Source organism: Podarcis muralis, chromosome 6, assembly GCF_964188315.1.
Source record: "Podarcis muralis chromosome 6, rPodMur119.hap1.1, whole genome shotgun sequence".
In the NCBI taxonomy this organism is placed as follows: Eukaryota; Metazoa; Chordata; class Lepidosauria; order Squamata; family Lacertidae; genus Podarcis; species Podarcis muralis.
The window spans coordinates 57,420,516-57,446,173 of NC_135660.1; the positions used below are offsets into that span (position 1 = coordinate 57,420,516).

Here is a 25,658-nt window from a genome sequence, read left to right on the forward strand (position 1 = left end):
TGCCTTTTGGGGAATAGCTCAGTTCTGTTTTTATTAAGAAAGACTTGAGTGCATTAGTGAGTAGAGACCAGGATAAACCAAAATACATAATAATATACAAGTGACAGACATATACCCAGAATGTCTCATTTCAAAAGAGTACACTAAGCTCAGCTCTTCCAGTCAATCACTACCAAAAATCTACTTTTGAGTATTCCATTGCACACGCATCCTGATCCAAGATAGAGTACTTGGACATAAGTCCTTTTGATATCACATGTTCAGCCATTATAAGGACTGGCTTCATGTGAGCAAAGGAAGACATGGAACTCAGGCTGCTGAGTAACTTGTTTCTCCAAGAATGCCTGGTGTATTTCAACTCCATACAATGAACCCACATCTTTCAACTCACCACTCCCACCTTCATGTTCTCTTCTACCCAAGCATGGCCAGGCAAAGCCACTGAAAAAGCAAACAGTGTTGGCTTTAGTATACAGATACGGTTTAAATCCTGGTGTCTTGTCCTTTATTCTCAAACTATCTGGTCTTCATTATTCTGATTGCAAAAAATAAATAAAAAAAATTCAGTGCAGACTGCCACAATAATCAAGCTGCTGACTTTACGAATTTCCCAGTTGCCATCAAATGGTCTCAGAGCAGGTGGGAGGCCCTGCTGACCACCACAAATCAAGCAGCAACTGCAGCAGGGAAATGACATGGTTGCTACCTTACACATGCTGAAATATGCTGCTTCTGAAGAGCCCTGAGGCAGTAGGCACAGGCTGATGACACCATCTACTCTTTTTTTATTCTGTAATTTGGGGGTAGGTGGATTTCTTGCCTCCAGCATAAGATGGGACCGTCCCAGCACTAAAATGCCCCCCCCCATCTTTCTGATAATAAGGGAAGGATTATAAATAAGAGAGCAAGAAAAGTATTTTTTTTTTAAAAAAAGAAATCCTTACATACATGGTTTAAAAAATGTCAAAAGTGTATTCCATGTTGCAGGTTGGGATTCAAAAGTTGATGGTAGTTGATCCAAATGACCTACATATTACTGGGGAAGAGTGTTATGGTTAAGAGTTATACAAACATTAGTAAACTGTTTAACAGAAAAACGAGGAGGGAAATGCAGTTTTTAAAAAATTAAAGTTAAAAATGTTATCAACAAAATATAGGAATTGCCAAGGTTGTTGCTAAAAAGCAAAACTCTAGGATCAAGTAAAACTATAATTTCTTCAAAAACAAATCTGCGTAATTGAATCTTCCATACTCCGATAACTGGTATTTTGAAATCCACCTGTCTCTGTTAAGCAGAGAAAGACCTTCTAAGATCATGGCCAGTCCACAAAAAATGATGCTTCATACTCATAGATTACCGTATTTTTCGCTCTATAGGACGCACCCGAGCAAAGGACGCACCTAGTTTTTAGAGGAGGAAAACAAGTAAAAAATATTCTGAATCAAATCAGTGTCAGGGCAGAAGGGGGAAGCCCGGGGTTTCCCCATAAAGCCCTGGCATCCCCAAGCTAGAACAGCGAGACGTTCGCTGTTTTGGCTTTGGGGACAGCCTTTCAAGCCTCGGCAGGGCAGCGGGGTGCCTCCGCAGCTAACCCCGAAGCCTTTGGAGCGCAGCTCGAGGTCCCAAAGGCTTCAGGGATAGTCTTGCTCTCCTGGCTTCAGCAAAAGGAACCTGAAGCCTTTGGAGCACAGCGCGAGGTCCCGCTGCGCTCTAAAGGCTTCAGGCGGCTATCCCTGAAGCCTGGATAGCGAGAGGGGTCGGTGCACACTGACCCCTCTCGCTCTCCAGGCTTCAGTGAAAGCAACACGTAGCCTCCCGAGCACGGAGGGAGCACTCCCTCTGCGCTTTGGAGGCTTCGCATTGCTTTCACTGAAGCCAAGGAGCCTGCATTTGCTCCATAGGACGCACAAACATTTCCCCTTCATTTTTGGAGGGGAAAATGTGCGTCCTATAGAGCAAAAAATATGGTATCCATCCGCTTGCTTGCTCAACAGCCTTGCATTGAGATGATGCAGTGATAATGCTGAAATAACAGAATGAATTAGTATATGTTTGTTTTACAAATGATACATTAGAGTTGAATTCCTAATATAATACCAAAGACATTAGTCATGTGAAATAAATTGTTACCATGGTAATACCTAATTTACAACACATGAATAAAATAATAAAATCATAATAAAATGGCATGTTGACCATTTCAATCAGTTGGTTGTGGGCAACAATCCATATAGGTTCTGTTTATAAGAAGTACAGTAAGTATATAGATAGTATTAAAGTACTGGAGAAGTTTCCCTGAAAAATCTTTAGGAGTCCTGGCAGCCACAGAATCTCAGTCTCAGGGAATTATTTTCTTTGTTAATTAATATCTGCGCTAATTATCTTACTACTTCCTTAGATGTGATCAGGAGTTAATAACTGTCACTATGCTTCTTTAGCCCAGTCACCATAATCCCCTAACATGCTGATGCCTGTGCTGGGATAGACTCATCTTATGTTGGAAGAAAGACCTCTAGCTACCAACATCCTTTAAATATCTGCCAAAAGCACCCCCCAGATAAACAGGTTTCAATTATTTTTTGGCATGAGACTCCATTCCTTCAAAGTGGTTGAATAGCTTCACTGAATAGTTTGAACAATAGTACTCTGATTGAGGGACACGGGTGGCGCTGTGGTCTAAAGCACTGAACCTCTTGGGCTTGCCGATCAGAAGGTCAGTGGTTTGAATCCCCGTGATGGGTTGAGCTCCCGTTGCTCGGTCCCAGCTCCTGCCAACCTAGCAGTTCGAAAGCACGCCAAAAAAGTGCAAGTAGATAAATAGGTACCGCTCCGGCGGGAAGGTAAACGGTGTTTCCGTGCGCTGCTCTGGTTTCGGTGTTCCATTGCGCCAGAAGCGGCTTAGTCATGCTGGCCACATGACTCGGAAAAACTGTCTGCGGACAAACACCAGCTCCCTCGGCCTGTAAAGTGAGATGAGCACCGCAACCCCAGAGTTGTCTGCAACTGGACTTAACTGTCAGGGGCCCTTTACCTTTACTCTGATTGCCTTGTCCTTCTGCGTTTAGTGACCAGGGTTCAAAGTAGCCTTGTCACACAGTTCAGTAGGTTTCAGAGGATGAGCCAGTAGGGGTTTTTTGTTTTGTTTTTTAAGCCAGGCAGCGCTCACAGGTCTCAAACCACTGAAAGCGATTGGGAGATCCAAGCAATACGTTGGTCGATGGAACCGCTGGGCTGAGCTGGCTCGCCAGTAGGGTATTTCATGTCATTCTCTCTCCCTCTTCCTGCTGACACTGTGCCAGTTGATCCTGCAGGTGGGATATGTCAAATCTCAGTTGGCGTCTTTTCTCTCTAATCACTTCATTTTCCTCATTCATGGTAAGAAAAGATTCATTTGCCAGAACAGCATGGACTCTGTAAATTTCCTTCTACTCCTTCAGCCCAGCATTTTGCTCGCATAATCTCTGTAATTCACTGTTAATACCATTGCCATCTCTTAAAATGCAGTTTATTCCCATCATAATTCCCTGGTGAAAGACATGCTTGTGTTATTGGCATGCATTGCTGATTTTTATTTTTATTTTTAATATCTAAAACTATTTTTCCAAGAATGTTTTCTCTGGCTTCCCAACAGCGGCTTCTATAGAAAACCAATAAGATTCCCCCCCCCCCTTTTTTTGCCTTAATAACATCACTCATGGATTCTTCATAACCATATTACATCATCGTCTCTATTCCTAATTACACTTCTGGATTCAAGTCACAACTTTCATTTAGCCATCCCCTTCTCCCAAAGCTGCCCGACATTCCAGTTCACACACCAGACGCACTGGTCTTTTTATTTTGGGTAACAGCGTTAAGAGGGCTCCTCTCCAAGTCATTTCTCTGGCAATGACAATGTTGGAGTCTTTAACAAATCCTGGAAAATATGTGCTTTAACCCAAAACATTCAGTAAAAAAATAATAATATGCCATGTCGCTAAGTACTGCCATTTTATCTAGGCCTACTGTGCCTGGGTGCTGTTGTACTATTTGTAAATAGTAGGTTAACAGATGCATGCTGGTGGGGGGGGCACACACAAAGTTCAGAGCAGCCTATAAGAAAGTGCATATTAAGGCTGGGCTGCAGGAAAATCTGCTCCCATTTTTGCAGGTAGGTCAGTGGACTGTGAATCTGAGATCAGTTGTTTTATTAGTACCAAACAGCTGGAAAAGTTGAGCGCAGTTGAGTGTTGATTATATTCCCCCGCCGCCCTGGATTTTAGGCCCATTTCATTAAAAGGTGATGCCTACTTACTGTATTGTGGCATCGTGATATAGATCAAGTGCACATGCTCAAGGTTCTGAAGATGCATCATTTTGAGTTATTGCTAGGGACTGATGACAGTGTAAGGGGGAGTGTTTTTTTCTGAATAGTGAGAATACTTGCATACTAACATCTGGGGAGGGGGAATTGTGCACCTTAGTGGGCTGTGGGTGTGAAAAGTATCCAAGAAAGCAGTGTTAATCTGTTCAAATTTACTTTATTGCAGTTATATCCCACTTCTTGTCCAGTGAGTTCAAGGCAGCATACATTGCGTCTCACACATTATTTGTAATGATAACCCTATGAAGCAGCTTAGGCTGAGACATCGTGACTAGTCCAAGGTCAGTCTTAGTATAGATTTGAATCTTTATCCCTAGTCCTAGTCCACTCTTCTAACTGCTGTACCACACTGTCCCAGAGGCAACAATAACAATAACACTGTACTGGCATTGGGGTTAGAGACACTCAAAATTCACAGGAGCTGGGAAAATACATCAGTTGTAATAGAAAATGATTTCATTTTAATGTACAAATTAAATCTGGTATCCTGCATGCAGTTAACACACACAAAAGCCCATTGATTTGCACAGGTAATTAATTGCAGGATTGCAGTCTGTGAATTTAAATTACCATGCTTTTATTCGCGTAGGGAAGGCGCAGCATACTAATGATAATATGAATTTAAAAGCATCTGTTTTCCAGCAGAGTAAGAGTAAATTATAAACTGATAAAACCAGGCACCAAGAAAAACACAGCAGATCTTAGTTTATGAGCTCAATCACATTGGCTTCAGAAATACTCAAGTTACACGCAGTCACGTATGGGCACTTAGTTCCCACTGACAACAAGGGGAATCCAAATTACTCATCTAATTGCAGAATTTAGTTTGCTGGATAAAAGGAGAGGAAGTGAGTTGGGGGAAGAGCTAGCAGCTAGCAGCAGTTCTGCTTAGCTGATCGCAGCTTCGGGGAGCTCATGAACAGGACTCGTAAACAGGGGCGTTTTGTGGGAGAGCTTGAGGGGGAGGCCCTGAGGAGCATCGCACACTCTGCATAGAACCGAGAGACATGGAGGGTGAGGGAGCTGCCGCAGTCACCTGCAGCACTTGTGCCATGTTTGTCTTCCAGCCTGAGAATGTGCAAAACTACATAGGCATGGGTCTGAGCGTGTGCCTAGAAAGCAGGGGTCTGAGCTGTTTTCTGTTTGCTCAGTCACTTTTCCGGCTCTTTAGCACTGAAATTGAAGCAAACGTCAGTCTGCAGAAAACCTGATTGCTCCGATTCAGCATTAAAGATAGCGTTTCCCTTGGGGTGAGTGGCAGGGCAAGCGGAAATCTGGATGAGCCCTAAGTTCGTTTTCATCGTTTTTTAATTTGTATACCGTCTTTCTATCTTACAATACTCAAGGCGGTTTACAAGCTGAAGAAACAAAAAATGTACACCTTATAACAATCTAATGCAATACAAAAATGTGATAATAAAAATAGGCAACCTACATCAAAAAAGTAACATTCAACAATCATTAGAATAGTATTAAATAATAAGAACATATAAAAGTTAAACAGAAATCCACTCAACGGTTACAATAAATAATTTCTAAACTATAATCAATAAAACAACGGCAAGCCACAGTACATAGAATAATACAATACAAATTGAGAAGCAGAGACTAGAGGGTCGGGCAAGGCAGGTGGAAGGAGGCCTTGCCTGGTGAAGTCTCTCCCCTCACAGTTCTTCCTCCAGGACCTGCTCCCTTATGAGGACTCCTAGGGTCGGAGGGTGGGGCAAGGCTTGGAAGAAAACTTAATTGGCTACCACCCAATGTTCTTATATCCCAGTGCAAGGATTGGTGGCTGCCAGAGTACTACTACCTCTTAAGGAAAGTTGCAAGGGATTTGAAGAGGCACTACTTCAGCTTGAAACCAAGCTCTTTAGCATCATTGGGTGACTTTGGATTGCATCCTCTGCCTTCTCCAACCAGAACGCCAAGGGAGGTGATCCTTCACGCCAATCTTGGTTGAGAAAGATTTACGTAGCCTGAAGATAATTGGTTATGGGAAGAGGGATGAAAGGCCCTGAGTTTCCAGCTGAACATGATTGAGAATCTGCAGGGTATCTTAGATATCAGATATGCTGCATAGCTGATTTGTGGAACGATATGTTTATCATCCAAAACTGTGGGGCTGCTGACTCCGCAGTTCTCATAAGCTTTTCTACTTGTTTTTCCTCCAATCCACCACTGCAGAATAAAGTAAATTCTGGGGAAAGCTGCCATCAAACACTGCAGCTGAACTGATAAGCTAAATGGCCTTCAGGCAGCAGAGGAAGGAAGATTTGCAGTGTGATTATACACATTGTAATATTTTCTAATTGCTTTTTCTTTCTTTCTTTCTCCACGCGGGACACGTTTTTCTCAAGCATTACTTTCCTAGGGAGCCACCTCCTCCTGCATTGATTTAAGATTTCTGCTAGTTAGACCTACGTGGAAGGATTTAATAGGAGGCACCGCACAAGTGACAAAAAAGAGGGGATGAAGTGCTTTACTGCTGATTTCCCCTGATTTCTTCTGATGCCCACAAAATTCTAATTTTGAGATGAATTAGACGTTAGAACGTGTACAAAGAGAACAAGTGAAGGGCTCATTCACCACCACCCTTTATAAAATGGGGATGTAAAGCTTTCTTTTATTTTGTGGTGTTCATGATTATCGCCAATCTCAGATATTCCCTTTCGTTTCCCATTAGAAACACATTCCCCACTTGCTCCCTAATATGTCAGTTCCTTGTGGTCATGGGAGCTCCATGCATGCTGCTCCCACTCCCATTTGCTTCGATGGATTGGCCAACACTGTGCATGATTGCATAGAGAAGCCTTGCTAGTGCTGTCGCTTTGGACCAAGGGCATTCTCTATATTTAAAAAAAATGGTAATCAAAGGTTTAAAATGCGTTGTTAGGGCAATATGCTTCTTTCATGGATTTACTTCGAAACCAGCCATTTTTCTTTCTGTCTTGAAATTCAATCCCTAAACTTGGAGCCTTGTGACAAAACAAGAACTTTGTGGCATTGATGGTCTCCCTGACAAATAACATTGTGTCACTATAATTCATTTTCTGATCTATTTGCTGTGACAGTTTTCAGGTATAGTACAAAAGAACTGTCACCTGGAAGACTGAATGGTAGTAATAATGAAATAGAAATAAATCTTTATACTGTTTTCATGTTTTTAAAAAAGCTTTTCCTGGCTTACCACTGAATATTCTGCTTAAGAGTATGCTCAACTATAATAGCACTATTACATTTTTATTTTTATTTTTTGTAATATGTAGACTTTTATTTCTTTTTGGAGCTGTGTCCTGTTCAAGGGTATCTATGAACAGCTAATACTGTTGTTATAAGCAAAGTGCACATCTGTCATGGACTGGCTGGATGCAGAAGAGTGGTGGGAGGCAACAGCCAGGGAACTCCCTAGGGAACCCTCAGTCAAAAAGGCCTTAGAGCTAGCACAGCGGTGGTGGGATGACAACAAATGGCCAGAGGAAGAAGACTAAGGGGAAGGTGTCAGAATCTGGATGGGCAACAGGGTTTAGTGAGCAGGAAGAGTTTGTGGCAGAGTGTAGTTCAGACTCTGAGGCTGAAGTAGAGGACAGTCAAGAGGCTGGTGAAGAATTCAGGGAGTCTCCCCGTCTTGCTGCAACCAGCTCCCCTCCCCCTAGTCTCCAAGAACACACACACAAAAATGAAAAGAGCAGAACAGAGTTTAGTTGTATGCAGATGCAGTTTGAAACTGCATGGCGGGGAAACCTTGAAGAGAAGGAGCCTTAGAGGGGGGTGGGAAGGTGGGGACCTTCAGTCCTCACAAGTGTGTAATTGGGGCAAAACCTACCAGGAAGGGTTGCTGAGACCACTAGGCATGAACTGTATCCTCCCCCTCCCCTCGAATATAGAGTTAACTTCACTGGCATTGGTGACTTACTACTTTAGTGCTGACCTAAGCCAGACTCGATCCCTGACAACATCTCTTGATTCAGGCAGTGCATTCAATATAGTTCCCTAGATAAATGAATTAGACAGAGAACCTAATTAAGCTATGGAATGTTTCGTAGATGTCACAGTTTTCATGGCTCAGAAGATATGGTGGTGGTCACCAATGTGAATGGCTTTAAGTTCAAGATCGCTATTGCTCAAGAAATATAAAAATACAAGTGGGGCCTGCAACAAAGCCTTGCTGTGTACAGTGCTCCTGTTCAGTATTCCATTCATCCTAGTTATTTTACAGAATACTCTTCAGTTTCCTTCCCCCTCAGTTTTCATTCCCTCCCTTCCCAAGACATTATAGGGCCACTAAGCATGCCCAGTCCTCATTTAGCTATTGTTGGGGTTCTTGCCTCACCCTCCTACTTTGTTCCCTAAACATTTTTCTACTTCGGTACACCTTGTGTGCCTAACCAGCTGGTGTTGACTGCTGCTCTTCTGCCTGGTGCCATGTTTGCAAAGCTTCAGAGCTTGTCCACTGCTGTGTGGTGCCATAAGGAAACAACTTTGAGGCAGAAGTCCAGATTCCATCCAGCGGAATAACAACTCCCAAATGCAGCAGATTTTGAAGAGTGCATGGCAAATCACATTACCATCAAAAGAGAGCCTTCCCACCTCCACCCAGTCAATAAAACTACTAAGTTTATAAGAGATGAAGCAAAGTGATTCTTAAGCAGTTCTGAGTTCATTTCAAACTTATTTTCTATGTCCAGAAGTCTACAAGAACATCAGATTTATGCTATGTGACTAGCCAACCTTATATGTTTCTTCAAAATATATTTGGTAATCATTCCTACATAGATCTCTTTTGAAATTCTTGTTTCTGCTTGGAACTTAACTTTGTTTCTACATATGGAGTGTGAGTCAGGATGAAGTAAGTGCTAAACAGGTGTATAATTAAAATTTTTGATAATCAAATACCTGAAGTGTTACTTACTGTAGCCCTAGCTTATATTCAGCTTCATATCTTGAGGTGTTTGTAGTGATAATGAAATAATAGACTTATGATTAAAAATACAGCAGATAAATGTTTTGAAAACACTAGCAATATTTATCACATCTTTCATTTTTGTGTAATTTAAATATTGTATGATTCAATGTATGTACCTTTAATCATATATTTACAAATAACGTTTCAAATGCTACTTCTGTTGAACAACTATTAATTAATATTTCTAAAAATGCAATTTCTCTCTCCCTCTCTTTCACCACTGGTAACTTAAACTAGCACGTCAGCTTGTATTATCAGTCTGTATTGAGAAGAATAAGGGTTGTCTTCCACTTGTTGGAAGTTACCGTATTTAAGATTATCCTAAGATTCTATCTATAAGGAGGCAACTTTGTAATTGCAATGTCAAAATATACTACAGACGAAGAAGGCAAACTACTGTGAAGACTTGCTTAATGTTAATTTAGGAAATTTGAATTAAGTGTTGGAACTAGAACAAATATTAAGTATCGACTAAATTTAGATAAAAAGAATGCTGACTCAGCAGGTGATGAATAGATTGGCAGTAATGGGACAATAATGAGCTAAGCTGGGGAGGGGGGTACCTTTTTTAGTTTAAAGATATTGGCAGGTATTATCCAGTGTTGTTTAAATATCATTTCTCATTATTTTGATTTTTTTCTACAAAAAGCACTGTCTAAGAGTCCACCCTAAAGGGCTTAAACTCTGGCTAAGAGACATCTGATTTCGAGGTTCTGTTTTGTAAAACCTGGATGGTTTGCTAGTTGCTTTTTGTGCTATGGCAAATGTGCTCTGTATATCTTCGGAATACTATTATTTACTATTGCCTGCCTTTCTTTTTCAGAACAAATTTTGATTCTGAAAACTGAAGAGCCTTGGCTGTAATTAAGCCTCTTTTTCTAAATTCAGGTGGTTTTTGTCTCCTCAGGCCAACATAAAATCAAGTTCATTCCTGAGATGGTGGGGCCTATGTTAGAAATGACACTGATCCCTGAAACTGAACTTAGAAAAGCTACCATCCCAATATTCTTCGATATGATGCAGTGCGAGTTTCATTCTACCAGTACCAGAGGCTTTCAGATGGTAAGTACATTTTGTTTACAGAGTACCAAACTATGCTTTTCTTTTGTCCAAGAAAGATTCACAAAGCAAATTTTATTTTATCTGTATGAAGCAGACCGACACAATTTGTAACCCCACAACCTGCGACCTACATCTATAGTTTTGCCACCTGCATGCCTATAAGGAACTAATGGAGCCATGAACAGAACACATTGCCAAAGAAAGCTTGGTGTTCCCTCCTGTCGCTGTTGGGATGTTGCAAGCAGATTCAATTGTCATCCTGCTCAAAGTGGGCTATACATCTAGCCCTGATTTTGCTACCAGAATATTCAGTTCTTTGGCATCCCTTCTCAGTTTCTCATTCCTAATAGTGGCGTTGAGAGGCTCCTTATACTGCATCCGATTATTGGTTGATCTAGTTCAGTAAAGTCTACACTGGCAGTAGCTCCCAAGGGTTTCAGGCTGTGATTTTTCCTAGTCTTGCCTGCGTTTTCAACCTAGAACCTTTTGCCTGTGCACTACCACCAAGTTACAGCTGTGCAGCCCTGGAAACAAATGTGGCTAGACTGTCTTCTTTCCATTCAAAAAGGCACTCACACAAGGATTGCTATCCTGCTGTTTAAATTACCTGCCAGAAAGACAATTATCTAACCTTATTAGTCATATCAACAAAGTTTAAATTAGCTCCCTTTTTACAGCAGACCTACAATGTGTGAGGGAGGAATATTTCACAGCACTTTAATTTGAAAACATGAAGTCCTATATCATTCTCAGACAACTGTTATATGAAATATACTCTTATTTCAGTCTCTTTCTTTCTTTCTTTCTTTCTTTCTTTCTTTCTTTCTTTCTTTCTACTGTGTGCTGTAAGAATGACATGAGATTAATAATCCTCAGAGCTAAACCTTTTCTGTTGTCACTGAGTTTACATGATCAGTTTTTCTAGGGAAATGTTAATCCAGCAGGAAATAAAATACATGTTCATGTCATTCTCCCATAGTTTCCTGTGCAAAATGCACCTGATATATGGCAGAACCACATGTAAGGCAATATTACTTTTCAACAGCTAAATTTTACAAGAGTGCATATCAGGTTCACCAAACTGGGGAGAGGGGAGGTGTTTGTGTGAACAAATAACCTTGGAAATCCTATCGGCTAGCAATTCCTTGGAGAATTGATTACATGAACTCAGTCTTGGCACCAGAGTAGGTAATTACTTTGTAAGTAAAGATTTTCTATGATGGGAGTTGCCTTCGTCTTTACAGCTTCTCTCCACTTTGTCGTCGGGCAGAATAACAGCCACAAGTAGCAATAACTGATTTACCAGGTTTGGTCCTGCTCCTGCTAATGTAAGAGAGAGCAGTCTCATGGTGGGGGGTGGGGAGGGGAGGGACAAGCCTAGTCAGATGAAATCAAGGCACCACAATTTGCGTCCTTTATCTTAATCTTTTATTTCACCTCATCTCCTTTCTTTGCACATCCTTTGTGGTTTTAGCATCTGAAAGCAAGCCTGAAAAGTAGTATCCATTTTGTGAGCCATTGTTTTTGTTCTAAATTACCTTTCGTCACTCTTGGTTTGGCACACCCTGTTCTGTTTCTCCATTTTTATGGAAAGCTCTTTCTCCAAGGAGCTCAGGGTAGCCTACAAGATTGCACACACAAAAGCAAACGTTGTTGTTGTTTAGTCGTGTCCAACTCTTCGTGACCCCATGGACCAGGGCACGCCAGGCACTCCTGTCTTCCACTGCCTCCTGCAGTTTGGTCAAACTCATGCTGGTAGCTTTGAGAACACTATCCAACCATCTCATCTTCTGTCGTCCCCTTCTCCTTGTGCCCTCAATCTTTCCCAACATCAGGGTCTTTTCCAGGGAGTCTTCTCTTCTCATGAGATGGCCATTTCAGCCTCACAACTGCCCGTGAGGTAGGTTTGATTGAGAAATCGGCCCAATATCACCCAGCAAGCTATACATAATTGATTGGAGTTTTGAACCTCAGTCACACAGAGGATAATCACACAATGGGTATACCTGGCTTGTTTTCATTGTTCAAATTATTTCTATCATACACATACATTTAAAATCATGCATATGAGATGATAAAATTTCCACCAGTGCTGTATTTTGGGGGGGAGCGGGGAGTCAAAATAAGAAGTTTGCTTGAATTGGTGCTGTTATCTGCAAAGCTGTGCTGTGCAAAAGTTGTACAGTGAAAGCTGTGTCTCAAATGATTAACTGCCTATGTTCTGCACAAAAGCTTTGGGTTTAACTCTGCACACTCACAGTGTCTGGGAAGGCTAAAAGCTTTGCACGTTTGGGATGTTAATGAAAGGTTATGCCTTTCCTACTTTCATGGAGCATTTTGCAAGGCTAGTGCAGCTCCAATGCTCTGTACCATATCCAGGACGCATACCTCAAAGGAGACCAAAGCCTAAGGGCAGAAATAGCTGCAGGACTTTACAGGATCAAGTGCACTGATTTGGTATGCCCAGAAGCCACGTAAAGTTTGTCACAATCCCCATGCTGATCATCCAGATGTAGCCTTAAGTCAAGTAGGTATTCCTACTGTTTTTGCATACAGGCATGTATCCTGCATCCATCTGCCATAGGCAGCTGTCAGAAATTGTGCTGGGAGTCTAGGAGGTCAAAGCAGGAGCCACACCTGTGGAACCAGGTCAGGAACCAATCAGCAAACAAACACAGAAGAACTTGAGCAGGAAGACTCTAATAGGTCTTTCCTATTTCAGAGGACCACTAGCCAACTTGCGTGGACAGGGCCAATACCGAGCCTGAGAATACTTCCCAGTGTAGGAAGATGCCTCCAAATGCATTTCTGGGGGGCTGACCACATGGGGAGGCATGTACAGAACCAAACGCTCCCAGTTTTAATTCCCATGGCTTCTGACAGGAGACTACATAAGAACAGTCCTGCTGTTTTAGACTATCTTGTCCAGCGTTCTGTTACTCACAATGAGGTACCAGCCAGGTGCTCCATGGATATTCCTAGGTAAGCTGTAATAGACCAGGCCTTCTGTGTTATTCCTTCCCAATATTTAGATCTGAACATGGAATCTCTAGCTACCGTGGCCAATGTAATGAATTCATCTAATGTGTAAAACACAACAGTTAGTAGCAGTTACCATTTTGTTATAATTTATTCCATAAAATAATCTGATCGTGGTCTCTCTCTCTCTCTCTCTCTCTCTCTCTGTACAAATGTTTTCTTTCTGTCTGTCTTAATCTTACTTCCTAGAAGTAAGCTAAGAGAAGTATCCTCAAAGAACTTGCAACCAAGTAAAATTATTGTGCAAATCTATCTTTCAGCAATATACAACATCCATTTGTATATCCATCTTGTGTCATAAAAAGCAAACAGAGCCCTGCAAATAAAATATAAAAAAACACACAAGGATATAAGATAAACAAATGGATAATACACATGATTGCTAACACAAAACTACTGGTGCAAATAAAGCACCTCTGGCCAGAGTTCTGTTATGAAAAGCAGGTAATTGGGTTGGGACTGTCAGCAAGAAGAAGCAGAGGATCTTTTTATTCAATTCTAGAAGTTGACAATAAATTGTAATATCAATGAGGCGGCACTGTCTTATCTAGTTGTCTGTTGATGTTTTAACTTCTATTTCCCCAGGACTTGAAAATTAATAATTGCTGTTTGCAGTACATATCACTGCTCCTGGAAGCACCCTAAAATATTTAGAAACCCTAATGAAGTACTTAACTGTGTAATCTTATACATATCTACTCAGAAGTAAATCCAGTTTAGTTCAGTGGGACTTACTCCCTGGTAAGTGTGTATAGGATTGCAACCCAAGTCACATGGGCGGTATGTAAATAGGTATGCCAAGGGTGGGGGTCATAAAGCAATGATGTTGCAGGTCTTAAGGGAACTGCAGGACGGGTTAAATAGCATGATCATGCAAATCAGTCTTTTTACCATTGTCTGACATCCAGCTATCCATAATTAAATGCACCACATAATTAATGGACTTTGTTGAATCTGATAGACTAAAAAGGATTATAGATGCTAACATTTTACCTCCCTTCCAAGAGGTGTTAACATGAATTTCTAATAAGACTCAGCTCAGCATAACACTTCTAGCTTTGTTTGTGAAGGATAAGTATACCTCTCCTATGCAGACTATGACAAATGCTCCCCTTGGTCATAGCAGTGATTATTGGCCAATAGACAAACAATAGCATTTGTATCCTTGTGAATAGTTTCTGATTGAGTTGTTTTATTTACAAAATAAATTGAAAATCACTAGCAAAGAAAAATTTCAGCACCACTAGATACACAGCTCTGGGAAAAGGGAGATTTTGATGCATCCTGTTAAATCAAATCATGGAGCATAATGATTTTTGTAAGCTACTCTGCAGTAATGTCGTAACTATGATGGAGCATGGAAATTACTGACCTGCCACTAGGGTTCAAAGTAGGAAAGGGAAACAAATTGTATGACAATAATCCCATCCCATTTTATTTTGCAGAGGAATTTCATATATTTTTGTTATGTTGTTTTATACATTTAGAGGTAGCTTTTATGCATTGTGTTTTATGCTCTTCTAAACTTCTGAAAAATGAAGGCTCGAAAACTAAGCAAAAATATCTTAAGGACAATCTTGTTGTGCCATACCAAAGATCTAGCTTGTGAGAAATTTGATAGATTACATTAATTTATTGGTGTGCAGCAAAAAGTTGGTGTATGTGTGTGTTTAAATTCTAAGTTTCCTTCCTTGGCCTCAAACTCTCACAGAAAGCCTAAGCCTCCTGTTACCTCATCAGAGGATGGATGCATTTTCTTCTTGCTTTTTCCTTCATGCTTTCTGGCTGTTACAGAAGTAACTAATCAGACACTGCATTTGAAGTTCTCAAATGATTATGTGCAATCATAATCTTTACTTAAAGGTAAAGGGACCCCTGACTATTAGGTCTAGTCACGGACGACTCTGGGGTTGCAGCATTCATCTTGCTTTATTGGCCAAGGGAGCCTTCGTACAGCTTCCAGGTCATGTGGCCAGCATGACTAAGCCGCTTCTGGCAAACCAGAGCAGCGCACGGAAATGCCGTTTACCTTCCCACCGGAGCAGTACCTATTTATCTACTTACACTTTGACGTGCTTTCAAACTGCTAGGTTGGCAGGAGCAGGGACCGAGAAACAGGAGCTCACCCTCTCACGGGGATTCGAACCGCCGACCTTCTGATCGGCAAGCCCTGGGCTCTGTGGTTTAACACCCCAGTCTTTACTTACCCCACCTCAAAACTGCCACATAAATAATTGCATGGTAAGGAACATGATGTCACTTTTTTATTCTTCATAGGATATTTAAAAGATGGGAAAATACATATTTGAGGGACAGTAGTTTGGGATTGAACAGTGTAATACTTCACTCCAAGGGTTTTTTCTCTCTGCAATTATACTGCCAGCTTTGTTCTAATGTGGTGCTACTAATGTGGTTCTGACTGGTTCCACAAGTTTCACAGGAATCTCCTTGGACCTTTTTGTGATGTAATTAGCAATGAGTGACACAACGTCCACCTCCAATGGCATGTGTTGTTGTTTTTTGATTGCTTTCATTCTTTGATGGGTATGTGCTCCCCTACTGTACAAGATCAACATGGGAACATTCATCTGTCTTCTTTTTAAGTGGCAAATGTCAGCACATTTGTCTTAACCACCTCCATCAATCATGCCCCATTATTTGGCTGAAGCTTTTATTTAGTTTTAAGTAATTTTCTGTTTCTTTGGGGGCTATTCATTCAGCCTCTTCTGTGACAGACACCCATCATGATGTAAAAAGAAAGGCAACTGATAAACTACAGAAGGTGTGTTACATCTCATACTGCCCTCATGACCTGTGCATTGGGTGCAGTATAGCTGACATTTTTAAAAACTAAAGTCTGATGGGAGTATTGTGCAAATACAAAAATGCAGTTAGGGCACTCTTTATGCATAAAGGTTCAGAGTGCTCATGGATTCAGACTGTGTTATAATTAATTTATACTATTACAGAACTGATGGAGGTTGCCTATGTAGATATGTGTGTTTTATTTTAATGTTTGGTGGCTTATACATACCCCAATAAATAAATTCAAATTTATTTCCACCAAATGCGAGAAGCCGAGGACCAGGAGATAAGTGACTTTTAATAGATGGGAAAGCGCGCAGAGATTATGAGGATGGAGAAAATTCCAAGCATGTGAAAGGGCAAGCAGAAAGGGATGACAACAATGAAAAAATAGACACACAGGTCATATTAGGACAAGTCTAACAAGAGAAGGTGCCAAGTGGGGCTGCAAAGTGTAATCATAGCTACAGGGAAGGGCAAAACTGTGAGAGAAGAGAAAAGCAACTGGAACGAAGTGAAAAAAATTAGACAGATGAAAGAAAATAACGAAGGAAAAAAACAGGATGCATTTGCCTCCCTGGACTCTCTTTGACTCGCACCATCTTTGGAAGCTGGTGCTGATAAGTGCTGTCAAGCCCTGGGAATGTCCATAGCTGATGCTTTAGAGATAATAATATAATAAACATAGAACGGTGTGTGTATGGAACGAAACAGCTACTTGGCCAACTGAGATATTCAAATAACTCAAGACGTAAGGAGGTGCTGCCTCAGTTTCTTTGCTTCACCAGTGGGATCCCTACCTCATCCATGGTGAGACAGGTATGATATTTGCCCTTGGGAACAAGCAGATTCCCCTTTCTTCCTGCTGCTTCAAGAATTAATAAGAACTCTTAATGTCAGGTGAGAGGCATCATTTATGAACACAGTTGCTAGCTGGATATGCAGTCATTAAGCTGCACATTGATGTGTTGCATAAAGCTTTGCTTGAGACAGTTGCGTAGAAATAGCAAAAAACAAAAACAAACCAAAAACCTTTTCTCCAATGTAGAAGTTGGATAATAGATGTGATGGGTGAGCTCCTCCAGGCTTGCCTTCTGGCTAACTCAGTTTTTCACTGCTTTCTCAAAGAACTGGGAAGAGCTTACCCCCAACTCTTGCTGCTGGTTCCTCCTGCGTACTTTAGGCCTGAGCACACTCAGAACAATCCAGGAGCAACCAGGCCTTAATGATAAGGTTTGGTGACACCAGTGAATGCTCACATCACAGTGACCAATTAGAAGCAGGGCACAAGATGCTCAGCTTCAGCTTATAATTGTTGATTGCTTTCTCAACTGAGAAACTTTGCATTTCAAAGCCACCCTCAAATTGTGGCACCATCACCAGAAAGCAGGGGAAAAAACCCTTTCGGAGCACCATCATTTTTGTTTAATTTTAAGCTCACAGCAATCTCTTCCTTTCCATACTGAGCCCGTAAATTAACTATGGAGAAGAATGAAGGTCTATAGCTGAAAATGTGGGACTTGCAACCCTAGAGTTGCACTTCACATGCTGTCCTAGCCATGTGGCCCTAGAACAAATCAGCCCTGTGTGAAAGGTGGGAGCTTCTGTTGTATACCCACATATACCCATCTTTACATCTCAAGAACAGCCAATATGCTGTAAAAACAATGTTTACAGTACACCAAACTTGTCTCCCAAATGAAACCAACATGGCTGTAGTTTCCTTAAGTAGAACTTGAAGCAATTTGCATTTAGTTTCCCATGATGGAGTGGTTTTAGTGTCATCAAAATGTCAGAGATTTTATATATATATATAACAAATAATTTCCCTCTCCGCATACCAGCCATCTCATACGAATAGATAATCAGCCAGTGGATAATTTCTGCAGCAAGTGTCAAAGAAGGCAATTCCATTTTTGTACCCTATTAGAGAATCTGCGAAGATTTGTGACTTCTCTTCTGTACTATATTGCTTTAAACTACTACTTGGCATGCTCTTGCACTATAGGGATGCACCTCTGAGCCTGCACTGCAAGGAGTGGATTGGATTATTCCTCTCTCTCTCTCTCTCATTTTAATTTCCTTCCTTGAACCAGTACATTTATTACATTAAAGAATTGCATTGCCTCACTGGGGGCACAGAAGGTCAAATAACAATTTATCTTGCAGTTGCATTTTAATCCTTTTTCACTGAGCCCTCCCCCCCGCCAGTTTTTTAATATCTTTCCAGCCTTAACTTTCTAAAACAGCAGAAGGATACATATGGAGTGTATAGAACTCCATAAACATGGTCATGTGTCCACTGTGCAGTCGTTTGACACCCCGTGACGCCCAGCCTTCTTGTAATGTCACCAGAAGCTGGGATCCCCTGGCTTGAAAAGTCATAAAGCCAAGGCTACTTGAGACAATATTTTGGCAAGAGGTGGAACTGCAAGGGTTTGTACTTCTACCTTTGCTTCTCCTTTGGCAACTATTTCCAAACAAAACCATCTGTGTAGAAAGAAATCACTCCGAATCATGGCTCTTAAGGTGGGAGCTTATATGGCTTAGATGGGTGCCCTTCTAATGCATCATTATCCATTTCCTACAAATTCCTTGGAAGCCCTAGAAACATAACAAAATAGCGCAAAGTAATTTAACATTATTTATTTATTTGCAGTATTTTTTTATATCCCTTTCAGGCAGATTGCACAAAGCAGCTTATATAAGATGATTACAACAACAAGCATAGATTTATTTATTTTAAAGTTACAATAGAAAGGAAAGATGCTGTTGCTGCATCTTTTCTACTCATCTCAGGGGGAAATGGTCCGTCAGATGACATTGTGGTGATGGTTGCGGGGAAGGAGAAGCCGCTCCACGTGTATACAAGCTGCATGTATCCTAGGTACAAAATTTGGAGGATCCATGGATAATTTTGAATTCTTTGGGAACCGAAAGCCAATATCCTTTAATTTGCCAAACTTGGGTCTCCAGCTGTTTTGGGACTACAACTCCCATTATCCCTAGCTAGCAGGACTCAGTGGTCAGGGATGGTGGAAATTGTAGTCCAAAATCAGCTGGAGACTCGAGTTCTGGAAATCCTGCATCTGTCCCTCCAATATGAGACTTGGGTGATCCTGTCCCTATTTTCTTGGGAAGGAAAACACAAAGTGGTCTGATAGAGATGTATGCTCAGGAGGCTTCCAAGATTTAGAGAATGGTAAGTAGGTTGGGGGGGGGGGATGAAGTGGGAGCGGAAAGCAAGGCTTGAACGCCTAACAGTTGACAGGATTTTGGAGGGGCAGATTAGGTTAGGTGGATGTGGCTCACTTCCTTCCCTACACTATATGGGAAGTTATTAAGCTGTGGGCTGTGGTTGAACTTCAATGGGTCCATGAACTCGGGTGCAAAAAAGATAAATGAATTCCAATGCAATACAATAAATTGTATGCAGAACTTGGTTTGTGTATGAAGATTCATAACCTCCATCAGAATCTGAAATGGGTCCATGAAAGGTTAAGAACCACTACTATATAGGGAGATTTGAGGGGGGGGGGGAATGTTGCATTTTCCCTTTCTCACACATTGAACCTTTCTTCCCCTCTCTATACAGAAATATAGTGACTATATTTTGATCTGGAAGCTTTTAGTTAGTTCAGGGGTCAGCAGGGGGCCAGTCCACTGTCCCTCAGACCTTGTGGGGGGGGGCGGACTATATTTTGAAAAAAAGAAGAATGAATTCCTATGCCCCACAAATAACCCAGAGATGCATTTTAAATAAAAGCACACATTCTACTCATGTAAAAACACGCTGATTCCAGGACGGTCCACAGACTACATTGAGAAGGCGATTGGGCTGGATCCAGCCCCAGGGCCTTAGTTTGCCTAACCATGAGTTAGTTTATAGTGCAGCTGGGCAGGTTTCAGAAGGGAGAGAATTCCACCTTCTGAAATGTCCCCCCAGCCACCCTAGATGTGAACACACCCTTACACCAAAAGTGTTATCCAAGCTTCTGTTCCAGTCCTCCTGGAGCCTTGAGGAGGAACATTCTCACACTTCCAACTTCTGTTTCAGGTCTCCACTTGTATATGTAAAATAGCTAGTTCCAGCATTATGTTTCCCCCCGTTACAATGCTACTAAGAAACAGGAGGTAGGGTGAGATGATTTAGATTTGCATAGACAATGTGGTGCCCTCCAGATGTTGTTTTCATCCCAACTCCCATCAGCCCTAGCCAGCATAGCTGAGAGGAATGATGGGAGTTGGAGTCCCACAACATCTGTAGGGGACCATGTTGCCACCTGGAGTAGATTAAGGACTGGGGCAGTGTGGATGGGAGGTGGCTTGGCTACTGCAAAATTGGCTACACTACCCTCATTGGAGTGGTGCCCATGTAGTATGAGTATGTCAAGTGCTTACCACACAGGTGTTTGTGATCCTCATAGGGTCCTTGCAATATGCATGCACCCTATTTCCCCCCACACATCATAGTGACCAGCATCTTGCAGGTATATGACATATAAAGTTCCAAATGGACACTTAACTGCCATTTCGTGCACTTTGGAAGAGTTCATACCAGGTATATCATAGAGACAGTGTAATGACTGAAGAACGAATGTCTCAAATTCCTTGGAAAAATACTCTGCAGCTATGCAGTTGTTCATAACTGAAATGAGAATAAATTCCTCCATCTCAAAGGTCTGGAGAGTCATGAGTTGCTTTGGGCAGGTACATGTTTACTTCATTCGGTTGAGCTAAGTAAGTCAGGTTTTGTAACTGACATATTTTTACTTGTGAGCCGCCCCCTCACTGATTTTGTGGGTTAGTGTTGCTGCACTTCAAATATCTATTTCACATCAAGAAATGTACAGTCGTACCTTGGAAGTTGAACGCCTTGCAAATCGGACGTTTTGTGAACGTTCTTTGGAACTTGAATGTGGCATCTCAAAAGAACATTCCTCCAAAGTGGATTGACTGCTCTTTGCAAACAAAATTTAGCTAGAGTTTACACTGGACTTAAAATCTTTTTGTAAGCATTCCCTGATATATAGTTGCTCAAATATATATGTTTTTTATTATTATTATTATTATTATTATTATTATTATTATTATTATTATTATTATTATTATATATAAATATATTGTTCCTCCTAGTTGGAGTGCATATGCTTGCCATAGAAATCAATTGCTTGGACTCCCTGTACTATACCATATTTACATCCTTGATTGTGCTGTCATCCTTTATACCACACTGGTGCTGTAAAGGACTTTTAAAGTCCTTTCAGATTTGGTTGTATGCCCAGGTAGAGGCCGTTTTGCATTGCCAGACTACTTTTAGGCAACATCAGTTTGAATGATTGATGCCTCTAATGTATATACTATCTTAGTGACAAGTAAGTCCCAAACCTGTAATCATTTTGAATTATGCACATTATTTGCATAATTTATTATGATATGAACACTTGAGGTTTCATTAGAATTCGAAGGTGGCTTTTTCCTCTTTAGTTAGGAGAAGTAGTAGAAATAAATGAAAAGTTGGGATAAGCAGAGTGGATTTTAGAAGCAATCAGTGCATGTAAGAGGAAACATGGAAGGCACAAAATGGAATTAGAAGCCATAAGGGCTAAAAAATAAATCAAAAAAATCACCACCCTAGTTAAAGAATTAGAAGACATAAGGGCTAAAAAATAAATCAAAAAAATCACCACAAGATCCCCTGTAGTATCTGGACCTTGAGTGCATTTACCTCACATGTTGACAGATTCTATATAACTATGCCTGCCTTTCTCTCACTCTGTCATGGCTGGAGTCAGACACAGGTCAACACAAAAGACACAGGGCTCAGTGGAATTAACTCTTTATTCAAGGAAGCAACATACAACTCAGCAACCCTTCCCAGTAGGTCTTGCCTTCCACTCTTTCTAAGGCTCCTCCTCTCTCGGATGTTTCCCAAGGAATCTCAGACTTTCTTATGTCTGCGTACTTCTGGCCTCTGTTCTGCTCTCCTCATTTTCCTGTACATTGTTGGAGACTAGGAGGGGACCTTGTCGCAGCAGAAGCGGGGGGGGGGGGGGGGAGCGTTCCCTGGATTCTTCAGCAGCTGCTTGCTCTCCTTCCTCTGTTCGGAGTCTGAACTGCTTTCTGTCACCAGCTCTTCCTGCTCACTAAACCCTGTCTCCCCTTCAGCATCCAACTCCTTCGCCCAATCTTCTCCCTCCCACCCCCAATCCCCAGGCTCTGAGCCTTCCTCTGGAGGTTCCCTTGGGGGTTCCGCAGCTGGTGTGTCCCACCATTCTTTGTCTAGCCAGCCCCTGACACCCTCACTAACATTGCATGTCCATATATAGTTTAGTCACTGAACAATATATAGTTTAGTCACTGAACTATAACTATGCTCCCCGGATGTGTATGATTGCAGTCTTTATGCCCTTTATTTTTTATTTTATCTATTAATTAAAACATTTCCAACCAGCCCTATATCAATTGATCTTAGGGTGGGGTACACATATAAAATAGGGATAGCCAACACAGTGCCCTCCAGATGATGATGGACTCCAAGTCCCATCAGCCCCAACCAGTATCTGTCAAGGACGATGAGACATCAACAAAATCTGAAGGGCACCATGCTTGCTACCCCAATATAAAACAATAATTCTACAAAGAGAACAAAAACACAGCCAGCCAGCAATAGTAGTCAGACACTAAGCAGATTCCAATACTAAACTGCAACCAATAAGATCCAAGTTATACGGTATTTATCGAGCATTGTGAAATGGGGAGGGAGAACAGAAGGTGGGGGAACTGCAAAATTCAGAGCCCTGCCAGGCACACAGCAGCAAATTGAAACATGCCCAGCTGCTTTTCATTATGTAACTATCAACATGTGGATAATCTGGGGTTTTTTAAACAGTGCTGCTTTAATCTCATTTCTGTACGTAAGGCTTGTTCAGATACAAACCTATGGCTCAGGCTCACACAGTGCCCCCTTCCCTCCTTTGGTATTCCTGTGCAGCTATTCCCCACCCCATCCCAAATAAGCCTGACTTGTTTTTACATACAAACCTGAGTTTCTGTCTTAAAGCAAACTCTAGTTTGAAGCTGACTTGCTTGGAAACTGACTAGAGCTTGTTTTAAACCACAATTTCTGGTTCCTATGTAACAACAAGCTAAGATACCTTGAAACTGAAAGTATCACAACATACTTTTAATGACACATTGGGTAGGGGGAGCACTCAATCCCAGTGCTTTATCCTGGATCATTCTAGTTCTTGCACAGACTGGTAACCATAGCTTTTTGGAGTGAAAAATGAGGTGCTGGTATTCAGATCTTGTCATGGTTGTCAACCCAAAATGGCTGCCATGAGCAGAAAGAAAGAAAAGGTGGTACTACTCCTTGCTGGTGCTAACCGTGGTTTCATGCTACATGTGAACTGGCTAGAATGTGATCAAGACCAGATTATGGGTTTGCACATTTATTTGAATGCATGTCCAACCATGGCTTTATGATATAGAAAAAGACCCAGGGAGAACTTTGGGTGTTACCTCATGAAAGGGGAAGGGGAAGAAACAGAGAGGAAAACTTGTTCCTAACACCATTGCATTTATATAAAGTTAAAGCAAGAGAAATAAAATTAGAATCGACTCCATATATCAATCACATCTGGCCAAAGATGCGCGCACACACAAAGGTATCCCTGACCATTAGGTCCAGTCTCGCACACAAATAATTATTAAGTTAATAATTGCTAGGAACTGTTGAACTTTTAAGTGTTCTACTGATTTTTTAAAATTTGTGGTCTTTCTACTCCGAATCTTCAATGCGGAGCTAGCACTTAACTTCTCAGCATCAACATGGACCTGCAACTCAAAAACTCTTCATTTTCCACATTAACAGCCCAATTCTCTGTACACTTACTCACTAGTTTATAACTCTTAGAAATGAGGCTGCAGCATGTCAGATACCTTTAATTGTACAACTATTGATTTAATATTATAATAAAATAAGACTATACGTGTATGAGAAGAATATATTAATAATAATCTGTTGCTTCAGTTACTTGTCATAATGCCACCATCCAATTTAGAATGCTTCTGCCAGAATAAAATTTCCATCCCTATGGTCTTGTTACACCCTTCTCTTTAACCTCCTGACTAGCTCTTTTCTGCTTCAGCTTACAAATTCCACCCCCCAATGAAATATCTTTGGAGATAGCCATTAGATGTGTTCTGAGGTGAGCCAACTTCTCTAGTTCAAATAGATGTTAGGGTGCTCATCCAACTGGATGATGCAATTGGCAGTCCTGCCTAAGGTGTTATATATCATCAGTAATGATGCTTCAAACTGCTTGCATTTGTTGCTATTATAATTATTGTAAAGGACATTGTGTGCCTGTTCGGCGTGTTATTCCCCACCCCTTATTCGGCTAATCAGATACCTTATTTAGATTTTCTTAAAGCAATCGTCTAAGCCCCATTTAACAACATGACCAAGTATTTTCTGAATTGAAAGATCCTCGTTGGGCAACAGATCATTACACATGGCCTAATATGAGAGATCTCAAACTGTTAAAAGCCAATCAAGCTGAAAAACAGTGGTCATATATCTTGTTGTGAGCTTTAACAAATCTATGACCCATTGATTTCTACAGTAATAAAATGAAATATTTGCTGTGTGCTGATTATTTATGCTTGTTCTATTTAATTGTAGTTTGAAAATGAGATCATCACAAAGCTGGATCATGAAGTAGAAGGAGGCAGAGGAGATGAACAGTATAAAGTGTTATTTGACAAAATGTAAGTGTTGGTTTAGCAGTGGGATTTGTCTTAGAACATAGTCAAGAGAGATACCAATAAGATTATAATGAACTTAGGAGCCTAGGAATAATTAAAATATGTTAATGATACAAAATATTTAAAATTACACCTTAGTCAAGTTCCTGCTCCCGAGTGTGATTAACGATGTTTTTGTAATTATATTTTCAGTCTCCTGGAACACTGTAGAAAACATAAGTACCTTGCCAAAAATGGTGAAAATTTTGTTAAACTTGTGGTTCGCTTGATGGAGAGACTTCTGGATTACAGAACCATTATGCATGATGAAAACAAGGAAAACCGCATGAGCTGTACTGTCAATGTGCTGGTGAGTGAGAAGAAATGAACTGGCTGAATTTAGAGTGGCTGCTGAATTTGTAAATGTAACAGTGGGGTCTTGCTAGGAAACATACCTTTTATTATTTTAGCAAGTTAAGAACAACAACCACAACCAATTTTAAAGAGAAACGTCATGAAATTAGATGCACATAGTATCAATAGGAAAAATAGAACTGTTACGATGTTTGACCAAAGCTATTCATTTTTTTAAAAAATCAAAAGCGGATTTGCACAATTTTACAATCAGTGTGGCCCAAGTGTTCAGAAATTCAGATAAATATGAAAGCTTTTAT

The 25,658-nt window shown here is 40.9% G+C and overlaps 1 protein-coding gene across 4 annotated transcripts in view; it reads left to right on the top strand.

Annotated features, from left to right (window-relative positions):
• DOCK1 (dedicator of cytokinesis 1) overlaps positions 1–25,658 on the top strand; it is a 359,595-nt gene that overhangs the window by 267,947 nt on the left and 65,990 nt on the right. For all 4 annotated transcript variants that reach the window (XM_077930360.1, XM_028729952.2, XM_077930362.1 and 1 more), the window contains 3 exons: positions 10,235–10,389; positions 24,923–25,008; positions 25,198–25,354. In XM_077930360.1, coding sequence (XP_077786486.1) covers positions 10,235–10,389; positions 24,923–25,008; positions 25,198–25,354 — 398 coding nt within the window. The remainder of the gene's footprint in view (positions 1–10,234; positions 10,390–24,922; positions 25,009–25,197; positions 25,355–25,658) is intronic.